A 12,290-nucleotide genomic window follows, 5' to 3' on the forward strand; every position below is an offset into this window, starting at 1 on the left:
CATTTCAAGGAAAGATAAATCTGTCAAAAACCTTATTTTTCTGATATTTTATTGAAAAGTTTCTGAACAAATCCATGATGGAGATCAAATAATGGTAAAATCAAAAAGAGAAAGCATCCTTGAGTGAATTATATTTTGTTGTCAGTGGGCTTTTGATATGCATGTTTCAGATTTTTGCCTGATTCTTACAAAAGCTAACGCTTAATCATATTTTAACTTTCAATGTTTTTGTTACACCATCATCCCGGTGGGGTGGTTTTAGAAAAAAACTCTTACCTTATCAAAGCACGTATTCAATGCTTTCTGTTTTCTTATGGAGTATTATTGTTCATGCACTTTTTGTTTGTGTTTAATTTTTTTTTATTTCGATTGATTTATTTTTATTTGGTTTCGTGTAGTTAAATATATAAGTTTTTATTATCCGTTTGTGTGTTTGTTTGTTTGTTTGTTTTGTTTTTCTTTGTTTTTTTTCTTGGTTTTGGTTTATGTTTTTGTTTTTGTTTTTGTTTTGTTTTTGTTTGTTTTTGTTTTTGTTTTTGTTTTTTTTGTTGTTGTTGTTTCATTTTTTTTTAATAATTTTAATATTAGCAATTGTTTCTCAAAATTTGATTTTTTTAATCCTTTATCGTATTGTCTGTTTTAAATCGTATGCCTTTTGCCAGTTTTTTATGTACTATAATGTTCCTGAATCGGTGAGGCAATGTTGCTTCTTATGTAAAGCTACTGTATTATTGAATACGTTTCTTCTTATAAATGTTTTTATATTTGTCTTAAATTATCAGTATACAATAGTCTGTGTGTATGTGTGTTTTTTTATTATTCAAAGAAGCTGACTAAGTGGAGTATTTTATTTTTTAATATGTTTAGTTTTACGACTCCTTTTCTGCAATACTGTTCTAAAAACGTTTCTTCTCGACATTACAAACTTCATACCTATATTGTCTTTGTTATACATGTACAAAAAAAACTTAAATCAACTAAGATAAACAAAACATTCATAAGAAGACAACGAATCACATGCTCAAAGAACAATTCGCCACACATTTCTCACGTCCCAATTTGTAATTTTGTATTAACATATTGCGTACTTATTCCGAGATGACGTTTATGACTTCTATATATATATATATATATATATATATATATATATATATATATATATATATATATATATATATATATATATATATAGTTCAAGTTTTTTTTTATGGTATTGTGATAAAAGACCGGTTCCTTATTATTTGTTACAATTATTTTAACATTCTGTAGATAATGTTTGAATAACATATTATTGACCGACCCATATTATATATGTAAGTCTTGACAGGTACTAGGAACAAGTCCGCTATATTTCATCCTCTGGTTGGTTTGTTGTCATTCATGGTTCTTTATAGGATGACCTTTTCGGACAACCTGTTCAATCAATAGATATCTGAATAATCATCGATAAAATTCGTCTGACGAAATGAAGTTTATATGAAAGTCAATGTCGGCTTATTGGTAATTTGCGGAGTGGTGTTATTATTGTGTATATATATATATATATATATATATAGAGAGAGAGAGAGAGAGAGAGAGAGAGAGAGAGAGAGAGAGAGGTCTGAAAAATTCCCAACGGTGTTAGAACTGTCAAATTTGCGATGCAAATTTTTGGTCGTTCCCTCCGCGGGACTCGAACTCGTACTGCTGTGACATCTATGGCAACACCGCCTGCACAAAGTCCAGTTCTAACATCGTTGGGAATTTTTCAGACCTTTCTATACGTTTATATATCTTCCCTGCATCAATTTGATCCGATGGACCAGTGTAGCAAATAGAGTCGTCACATTCTGAGACGTTGTATAATATTGATTTTTTGTGACATGCATCATTAATTTGATCCTCTATCCTACATATTAACATCTAAATGAACTGTCCCGTACCACCATACATCGTGTACTAAGTTACAACCCTAGATTAATCCTACGAGGAGGAATGACCCGGCCAGCGAAAGATATATTTTTATATAGCCTAGCTGGCCGAGTGGTCTAGGGCGCTGGACTTTGTGCAGGCGGTGTTACCATAGATGTCACAGCAGTACGAGTTCGAGTCCCGCGGAGGGAACGACCAAAAATTTGCATCGCAAATTTGACAGTTCTAACATCGTTGGGAATTTTTCAGACCTTTCTATACGTTTATATATCTTCCCTGTATCAATTTGATCCGATGGACCAGTGTAGCAAATACAGTCGTCACATTCTGATGTATGGTAGTAAGGGACAGTTCATTTAGATGTCATTATGTAGGATAGAGGATTAAATTGATGATGCATGTCACAACAAATCAATATTATACAAACGTCTCAGAAAGTGACGGCTCTATTCACTTCACTGCTCCATCGGATCAAATTGATACAGGGAAGATATGTAAACGTATAGAAAGGCCTGAAAAATTCCCAACGATGTTAGAACTGTTAAGTTTGCCATGCAAATTTTTGGTCGTTCCCTCCGCGGTCCTCGAACTCGTACCGCTGTGACATCTATAGCCTAGCTGGCCGAGTGGTCTAGGCCGCTTGACTTTGTGCAGGCGGTGTTGCCATAGATGTCACAGCGGTACGAGTTTTTTTTTTATTTCCAATCTATCATCGTACTCATCGGTACATTAAGCTTCGTAATTTCTTGTCGTTCTATCACAGTCTCTACACGATACTTGTCAAAATAACATTGGTAACAGACAGGGCGTTTGAAGGAAAAAGATCTTTAAAACACAATAAAAATAATTTTATTTACCAATGTAATTTTTATGTAACAGCTGAAGTTTTCTTGTATCTGAATAAACACAGTGAATGAATAACAAACAATTTACATGCGTTCATATTGGTCGGAATTTTCAGTTCCATACCCCCGTTTTTTCAATCATTTCCATCATTTTTTAGGTTTCATTTGTGCCAGTACTTATGAACTTTTTCAGATAAAAAAACAAGCGTTGCTTTTTTGGATTTCTCTATTAGGCAAATGATATTCTTAAATGTTAAATACGTTTTGATAATTAGCACTTTCATTTCGTTTCATGTTCAAAACTCAATGGACCCTGCAATTAACTTTATACCCTTCCTCGCATATTTTCACTTGTGGGTTAAAATATAAGCCAGTCGGGCAATTTTGAATATAAGGAATACTATCAAAGCAATTAAGAAACTTGTCGCAGTATTCAGGGTGTGGGAATAAACCGGTGTGATAAGGACATGTTATCATTGTATAACAGGTGACCGCATCTTTGTGGTTACACGATTTAATAGAGTTGTCAAAGAGCATCCCTGTAGGACACCTTTCCCGAGTAGGAACATTCATGTCACACTTGAACATGTAAGCACAATTGTAGGGATCCTGGAAGATGGCGTTCATAGCTGGACATACAACTGGTGGGTTTGGACTAGGTCTCCACATTTCTGTGAAAGTAAAAACAAAACCATTAAAAGCGCACTAAAAGACACTACGAATAATAAAATCTATGAAGTCAACGATCGATTGATCAATCAAAAGTTATTGCATAAATTATATGATTGAAAATAGAGACTATTCCATCATTTATTCGTTTTGCAATTAAACACCACTTTTTACTGCTTTCTATTAAAATGATGAGAACTAATACAAGTATCGCGACCGTTCTGAAGATGACATCAATTTATATAAGCAGGCGCGGATATAGAGACTGACGTAAAGGATGTTCAAGGCTATATCATAATCTTTGCACTAATTTTACACAAAAGTAACAAAATTTCCTACAATAGGTAAGAGTTCCAGGATATGGAACCAAGAAATTACTTATTGCATGAAAATCAAGATAAGAATTTCTATCCACAAATTAAAATTTGATATGACTACTGCATAGCAAATGGAACAACTAGTCGGTTCTAATATATCTAATACTTACTTGGGAAGCAGTTTTCTTCAGTTATATTGGTACTGTTTTCTATTGCTGGAGAGAAATAGAAACAATGTAAATCAGGAAACAATAAAATAAACCATCCACAACATTATGTTTTATAAATACCTTGAACAAATAAAGCAAATATTACAAATCTAATTTTGATATCACAAAATTTAACTATTTTGAAAAGGAAAATTCCATATGAGATGAATGATATTAAATCTTCCTGAGTCTTTCAGAAACAATGACAGTACTGTCACACTTGCATCTGATAAGCTTACACCAGTCTCTTTTAACTTTTTCGCTTTTTCTTGGTGTTGAATAGTGGTGAATTACATGAAAGAAAAGTCGTAATAAGGGTAAAGCCTGTCATAATTTATGACGTCATAATAAGGAGATTTTATTGTGACGTTATAACTTGCGACTTATTTTTACTTTTCCGACCACTGGTCATTTACAAACATTTCTTATATGTACAATTACAATTGATAATATTTTCTTCAAAGATTTTGTTCCAGACTATTCTTTATCTTAAAAAGCTGTATCGGACTTATTCGAATAAAATCCGTTCAAAGATATTTGCTTGAGTTAGAAGAGCTTACATATACATTCAAGCAGATTAACGTATTACATACTTATGAGCACGCATGTTCTAACATAATGTTTTACTAAATAAATACATAAAAGCACATATACCTGTACAAATGCTGCTGCCAATATAGGGCAACAGTTCTCTCAGACTGGCAGAAAAACTATCCATCGAAAACACATTACATCTGTTGGAGGCTATTTCAGCAAACCATTCCCCGTTTGGATGTCGACCTACTGAGTACATTTCAACTCCAAGTTCTTTCAGTTCATTGGCTGCTACTACTATTCCTTCTGTAAGGTCATGTGATAATGGCCCGTGTGTAAACACGACTCCAATTTGTTTTGCATCAGGACGCGGTTGCTGCATTGGATAACCAGATGGGTTTTTAAACATTTGCTGCATTAAGTTTAAAGCTTGGGCCACGTTTGCTTTTCCTCGAAGTTTCCCGTTGTATGTTTCTCTTTGTGTCATTAAAGTTATTCTTGTGTTAATTTGTGTCTGGTCTTTTGCTGGCTGTGGCCAGCTTACTGGGATAGGTTCTCTTCCGTAAAGAATCAGCCCAATGTTTATGTTGTCAGCATCCAACCGGAAGTAGTCTACAAGCATGGTCAAAAATCTTTCAAAAGGGAAGAACTCTTCTCCTGGAATATGACCACTGCCTGGTACTGCAAATACGATGTCTGCACTTCCTCCGCAATCAGCTGCAACGTAAAATATGATAAAAATGATGACACGTTTATATTGATATTTGGCAAAACCATACATTCAACTGTATAGTGAACATAAAGGAATCATCAAAATTGAATTATAGAAAAACTATGTTAAAATATACCAAAGTAAAATATGATAAAAATGATGACACGTTTATATTGATATTTGGCAAAACCATACATTCAACTGTATAGTGAACGTAAAGAAATCATGAAAATTGAATTATAGAAAACTATGTTAAAATATACCGTCGCAGTGACATGAAATCCAGATTATGTCAAACTTTACCTGTATACTGGTAAGCAGACTGTTTGCTCATAACATTTAAAGCTACATGCATACTTGAATATTTTCATTTACATGAGTAATAATTTGTTATTCTTGTTGTTCATGTACATGTAGCAATGTTTTGTTCAGTTTCATTAAATTTTGTAGTAATGGCCTTAATACACTTCAAATAAATAGTAGCGGATTGAATTTCACAAACATTACCAGTTATATGTAATGTTGTTTTTTTCTGATCAAATACAAACATGGACCAGGTAAGTTACAAAAACTAATCCGTGTAATGCCAATTCTGTAATAGACCCTTTTGTGCTAACTGTGGAAAAGTCAATGAGCATGCGTAGAGCATGCTCAATATACACTTCCGCGAGGAAAATTCTGTTGTTCTACCCAAGTCCTACCTCGCGGAAGTGTATATTGAGCATGTTCGTCAACTAACTGCAAAAAGGTCTATCAATTGATTAGAAGTTCACAAATCCAATAACCAAAGACACATACGGTTAAATAATATGTTTCGTAGTACCGTCATTCCTTTACTTACCATTGATAAAATGGAGCGATAACAAGGTGATGAAAATGCGAATCATGTTTAAAATCCTGGAAATATAAAACAGTTAGAAATCATATTTACCTATCTTTTATCTACGAAATCACATTGCAAAAAGTGAAAATTATTTCCATTTACGTGTTTCATCTACTCCCAAAGATGTTTTTTTTTTTCGAAAATAAAATTTATGTTTAAAATTGCACAATACCTGTTTCTGTCACTGGATGGATTTAATAGTTAATTTTATTCGCGGTGAAACGTTACAAATACGCTTGTAATGTTTACAGCACGTGTGTATTTTTATAGGACGATTTACACGAAATAATGATGACGTAAAATTAAGTGGTATTTTTTTTTATAACTTCAGTACATTCCCATTGTTTTTGTTCTGTTTTTCGATTTTTACAATGTGTTAAAATGTATTCTTCGGCTTTCTGAGTTATTTTGTTTTTTGTTGTTTTTTTTTTTTTTTTTTTTTTTTTTTTTGTTTTTTTTTTTTGTTTTTTTTTTTTTTTTTTTTTTTTGTTTTGTTTTTGTTTTTTTGTTTTTTTGCTTTTTTGCGGTTTTACGTAATTTCATACGGTACTGATATAAAAGGAATATTTTCAGAAGACGTACGTTAGAGTAGAATGTTTACTTATTCTAAAAATGTATATGCTAGAAATTATTATGCAGTTTGAAATAAATGCGGTGCTATAATATTAAAAACATGATCACAAAATGAAATATTAAAGCATAACTTTCGATATCAATATATGATTTTTAATATTTCTTACCTGAATTTTGTACCTCAAAACAATGCCGATGGTCGAAAATGTAGTTTATTCCTAAAAACACCTTTTGGACTTAATCTGAGCTGCTGTTAATTGAAACAATACTTTCGGTGAATTTTCTTTCTCCAGTTGACCGTGAAAATTGGACGTTTCGTGTTATCGATATGTTAATTAACACGTTAAATGCCACAAAAATGTCCTTTTACTAATACACATACAATAACTTTGTCAGAAAGTGTCTATTTGTGTTGAAGAGATCTATAATTTATTTCTTTTTTATGATATAATAAAAAAAGAAAGCATTATCTTTTTTTTTCTATTTGACCCTTTTTCTTGAAAGTTATGAATGGCTTTGAATTGTAAATCGCCAACGACTAGTAAAATATATATAACACATGTGTGTGTTTATATATATGAAATAAAAACTAATAGACCAAACAAAATTTAATGCCGATTGGAATATTTTTGTAACTTTCCACATTTTGTTTAACCGGGCTGTGATTAAAACAGGATATAATAAACCTCGACATTCGTCAAACGTTAATATAGTCCGATGACGTGCTCGGATGTGGTCAGTCAGAACTTTTTATGAGGGCAATTATTAAAAAGCTTGACGATTTACTTATAAAAAGCATAAGCATATGGGTGAAGTATGACTAGACTAAGAAATTAATTGCGTCGTTCAATAAAACCCCTGTCTAAACCGACAGACGTCTTTGTTCTGTCTCGACAGGTTTTATAAAGGCTGATATTCATTGAAACTATCACATGAATATCACATGACTTCAAAATATGTCCGGTAACGACATGTAAAGGTTCAGTCAAAGTTGGTTAAAAAAAGGTTTCAGTGGTTTTTTTTGTGTTTTTTTGTGTTTTTTTGTTTGTTTTGTTTTGTTTTGTTTGTTTTTTGTTTTGTTTTTGTTTTTGTTTTGTTTTTGTTTTGTTTTTGTTTTTTTTTGTTTGTTTGTTTTTCGGGGGGTTTTTATTTTTGTTTTTTGTTTTGTTTTGTTCTTTGGTTTGTACTGTTTTTTTGGGGGGGAGATGGGTAACGAATATAAATTGTGATATAAGCATTTTGATCCTGATTCCAACTTTATCCCAAGTAAAATTAAATGGATGTCCTTAATCCAACGTGGTTTTCATTGACTGTTTCTACTGTGCGTACATAAGTTTTCAGCGTGTACTTTTTCGTTCTTTGCGCAATTTGGTTTTCGATTTCCTGTGCTATATATTTTGTTCCTGTATGTCCACTTGCATGAACATTCGGTATTGATAAAAAATGAATACATTCTTCTTCTCACAATCAATTCTACATTTTGTTCAAATAGGCTTCTGGAACAGGGTTATGTTGCTACAAGATTGAAGTCATCACTACAGAAGTTTTATGGTCGTCATCATGAACTCATGGATCGTTATGGTGTATCCATCAGCACCATGAAAACTGATTTATTCAACGGGTCGTAGTTTTCCTTTCCTCGTTTGTCTACCCCGGACTTGACTTTTTATGAGCAACTCGGTGGGTGTTTCTAGAAAAGCAGATTACGCTTACCCCCCTGGGTGCACCTGGTCCATGCTCCCAGTTTTTAGTGGAGCCCTAGTTGCTCATTTACTTTTCTTACTTTGTATGTATGATTTTAGTTACTTTATGTTCTTTGTTGTGTATGTCTGTTTTCCATGTCTGGTCTTTGTCCCTGGATTACATTCTTTTGATTACCGCTATAACCTTGGTTCCCTTGATTACTCTTTTATACTCGCGCATTTTAGACGGGACGTATAAAGAATACCGGTGTCCACCCGTCTGTCTTTCAATCGTCACACAATAGTTCAAAAATGATGTTCTTAATTATTGTGAAGCTTTGATGAATTTTTTTTATTGATGTAAGCTCGAGCTCCCTTTTGATTTTTTTATGAGTCATGTGAATTTATTTGTACAGAAATAGGGTGATTTCCCGTTTGTTTATTTATATTACTGTCAGTTCTCTTTCAGTTTTTGTAAATTTAAATTTTGCAGTAAATGGGGCAATGTTCATTTAAAAAGGGCGATAATATGTTTTTTGGAAAACAATTACCTAAGCCTGTTGTTTGTTTTGTTTGATTGCATTTTGGGTTGTTCAGATATTGCCAAATATGGTAAAATGATTCATTTTATAGAAAACCTCGCCAAACAAACTATGCTTTCCAGTCTACATATGCTATACTTTCACATCACGAGAATCATGTCTGCATCCAGATATGCACTTGTTAGAAAGCCATACACCCATTCCCCACTAAAATCAATTAAATGAAACCAAATTAAGAACGGTAACTCCTTTAAAGTGCCAATTTCAAGTACAATTTATAAAAAAAAAATTCTCAAAAGCGCAACCCCCAAATGAATAAACTGTTGTCACAAAGATAAGTCTCGCCTGTTCGATATTGTCAATATAATGGTGTGTTCGTTATTAAATATCATTGTTTTATGTAGCTTTCATATTTTGTATAATAATATGAAATTACAAAATTATCGTTTTTGTGTTACCACTGCAGAACGCACTAGGCGATAGATGGATGAACTTTGAGTTTCATCAAAACAAAAGTAAATGCAAAGAAAGAAGAACCAGAAAAAAAAAAGAATCAATGCACCCTCGTTAAACCGCCACCTTTTGGACCAGGCTAAGTTATGGCGGTATAAGAGATTGGGGATATATCAAGGGAATGCATAGTATAGAATCGATATAACTTTAGGAAAATTGGACTTCAGAAATTTATGGCAATAAAAGAGGGGCGTTAAAGCGAGGGAGTACTGTAAATCCCTTCCACTCATGCAGTGAACGGGATTCAAATAAAAATATTTACATGAACTATGAAAAAATTTAATGTTGAACTTTTGACATTAAATTTTCTAAGTCAACAAACCAAGGCTGCGGGGTATTGTGTATACATACATTTGGCATTTGTGGACGCCGTCGCCGAAAAAGCAAAACCTAAGTCTCCCTTTCTGCAACTTTTGTCTCAGGCAGGCGAGACAATAACTAAGACTGGTTATATGATCTATAACGGTTTGGTGAGTTGTTGACGTGCATGAATCACCATCTGCCATTTTTTTTTTACAAAGACTGCTACTTAAGGATGTAGACCTAGGGAAAGGACATAACTCAGGAAATCAGTGATATGTTTGTATTATATTCAATTTCAACAAAGTTTCTCAAGCTTTTGTTTGAAGCAGAATAAATTTAATCCAAGTTAATTAGATGCTTACATAGGATTGATGTAAAATGTTAAAAAAAAAGTTTGAATGATTTTTAAGAGTTATGTCCCTTACTCTAGGTTTACCTCCTTAAATAAACGGGAAATTAAAACAGTAAATTATTTATTTTGATAAACTCGAAATATTCACTGTAATCTTTACTGTTAAGTGAAGTGGATCATGTTCTGTTGAATTTTTCACATTCAACTTCTTAGACAGAGTGTATAGTCCGCTGTTCTCCGAAACAATCGAGGCTTCAATGTATGTATGTACTTGTAACTTCCGGAAAACTTACAAATGTACCTACATGTAACAAAGAGTTCAATGGAAACTGGCTGCGGAAATTTTATCCGGATTCAATGAATAAAAAAGTACATGTTTGTGTGATATGAATGGGGGTGGTTATTTAATAAAATAAAAAAACACAAACGGCTACTTTTTTTCAGGTTCTCAAACAAGAGGCTCCCAAGAGCCTGAATTGCTCGCCTTGTTAAAGTTTGTCTTTCAAAGGCAATAGATTTAACAAAGATTTGTCCAACAATTTTGACTTAGCAAGACTTTGGTAGGACTTATCAAAATGATCATTTCAACGACAGGAAGTTTCTTTCTATCTATTATAGTTTTCATGATATTGGATGAAAACTGTAAAAAAAAATCATCTTTCAAGGGCAATAACTCTTACAAGGAATCACCTTACAACTTTGATCCCTGAAGACTTTTGAAGGCCGTATAATAAGGGACATTTCAGCTATAGAAATAATTTGGCTAAACCTAATGGATTTGGAGATATATACGAAAAACTACTGTCTGACCACTTTGTTCTATTTTTAGTAACGTCGGCCATGTTTTCCGACGGATCAAAAATCCCCACACCAGTTATATGCACGATACCCCAAGGAACATTCTGTTTGGTTTTTAAAGTAGTCAAGTTTTGTCAGAGGAGGAGAGTTTTGAAAAATTGTTAACGACGACGGACGCCAAGTAAATTTTCTTGATTTTTTTCATTGTTCCTACTTTACAGAGGGACATCACAAGGTCCTCCTAAAAAAATTAAAATATTCATTTTACATACTAGAAATTAAGCATCATGCCTTTCTTTTTATAGCCCAGGAGCTTGCACTCACCAATCAATTCGAATGTTTTGATAAGGACTTGAAGTTAAAATTTTGAGATTTGAAATTTAAGATCGAACTTTGGATTTATATGTAGTTTGATCCTATGAATATGTGCATTCATTTGTTGTATATCAGTTACGATTTTAATTGGTTAATAAAAACTTATCTTTTTCAATTTTCATTTTCGGTTGGTCATGTCTGGTATTGACGTTGAATATCAACACGGATGTCTTATTGAAAGATTTTTTTTAATAAAGGTTGGACAAGTCCATATTCAAGTACATGTAACATAAAATGCTTCGTCCGCAGATGTCGAACCCACAACAGATGGGTAAAATATAGACATAAAATTCAAGTGTGATACAGCACTGAATTTTGATTTCGGTTAATTGCTTCACACAGGATATTTGTAATAAGACTGATAAAGGCTTACATAGACTGACTAACAGAGAGACAGCCAATGATATTTTTATTGATCCAAACCTTTTAGTTTCTGGAGGGTGTAGTAAATTAAATCCAACAATCGAAAGCCAAATTCAAAGAAAATAAATTATTCTGTTTCGCTTTGTTTTTTTTTGTTTTTTTTTTTTTGTTTTTTTTTTGTTTTTTTGTTTCGTTTTTGTTATAGTCTAAAAACCAAGTAATTGCCCATTTTTGCTAATAGAAAAACAAATGGTTAAAAGTTGAATAAAAAGTATGATCAATACAAAGAAATAGTTTCATTGACATTGTTGCAAGTTTTTTTTTTATTTGTATTAGTGATTAAGCAGAAAATTACTCCTTCTTAAACGTTTAGGTCCCAAATTTATGTAAAAAGATATCATATATGGCAGCTCACATCAACAGAGAGAAACAAGATTAAAGTTCCGCACAAAAAGTGCTGACAGCAAATTTGAGATAATGTGCAACGCGTGAACGACGGACGTATGGACACCGGTATACTTTAACACGTCCCTTTCAGGAAAATTAGAACCCAAGTTAGTCAATAAATAAACAAAATGTCGTACTCTAAAAAAACCTTAATTTTTATTCAAGTTATTATGGTTATTTCGTGTTGTGTATGTCTATTTTCATCCTTGAACTTTAGACACAGCTAAACATAAAACTGACTGCTAGCTCCACCTTGTTATCG

At 32.7% G+C, this 12,290-nt stretch overlaps 1 protein-coding gene across 2 annotated transcripts; it reads right to left on the bottom strand.

Moving 5' to 3' along the window:
• Nucleotides 1-2,744: 2,744 nt before the first annotated feature.
• On the bottom strand, nt 2,745-12,290 carry LOC148607310 (matrilin-2-like). Of its 2 annotated transcripts, XM_088547009.1 has the most exons (5): nt 6,821-12,290; nt 6,039-6,094; nt 4,606-5,202; nt 3,913-3,957; nt 2,745-3,427 (listed from the first exon to the last, which is right to left on the bottom strand). In XM_088547009.1, the coding sequence occupies exons 2-5, from the start codon at nt 6,082-6,084 to the stop codon at nt 3,060-3,062; spliced, it is 1,056 nt and encodes a 351-aa protein (XP_088403135.1). In that variant the 5' UTR covers nt 6,085-6,094; nt 6,821-12,290; the 3' UTR covers nt 2,745-3,059. The 2 variants fall into 2 exon arrangements, with proteins under 2 accessions (XP_088403135.1, XP_088403134.1); XM_088547008.1 differs by having other exon boundaries at nt 6,039-12,290.

The sequence above is a fragment of the Perna viridis genome, chromosome 9 (genome assembly GCF_037379345.1).
Source record: "Perna viridis isolate PV_CMFRI_1.1 ecotype Kerala chromosome 9, ASM3737934v1, whole genome shotgun sequence".
Taxonomy (NCBI): Eukaryota; Metazoa; Mollusca; class Bivalvia; order Mytilida; family Mytilidae; genus Perna; species Perna viridis.

What these genes read in the sequence shown, in the direction of transcription:
- LOC148607310 (XM_088547009.1), bottom strand. Translation starts at nt 6,084, where the DNA reads ATGATTCGCATTTTCATCACCTTGTTATCGCTCCATTTTATCAATG. An exon ending in ATCGCTCCATTTTATCAATG is followed by an intron (nt 5,203 to 6,038) that starts GTAAGTAAAGGA and finishes TTTACGTTGCAG; the next exon opens with CTGATTGCGGAGGAAGTGCA. An exon ending in TGAAGAAAACTGCTTCCCAA is followed by an intron (nt 3,428 to 3,912) that starts GTAAGTATTAGA and finishes TTACTTTCACAG; the next exon opens with AAATGTGGAGACCTAGTCCA.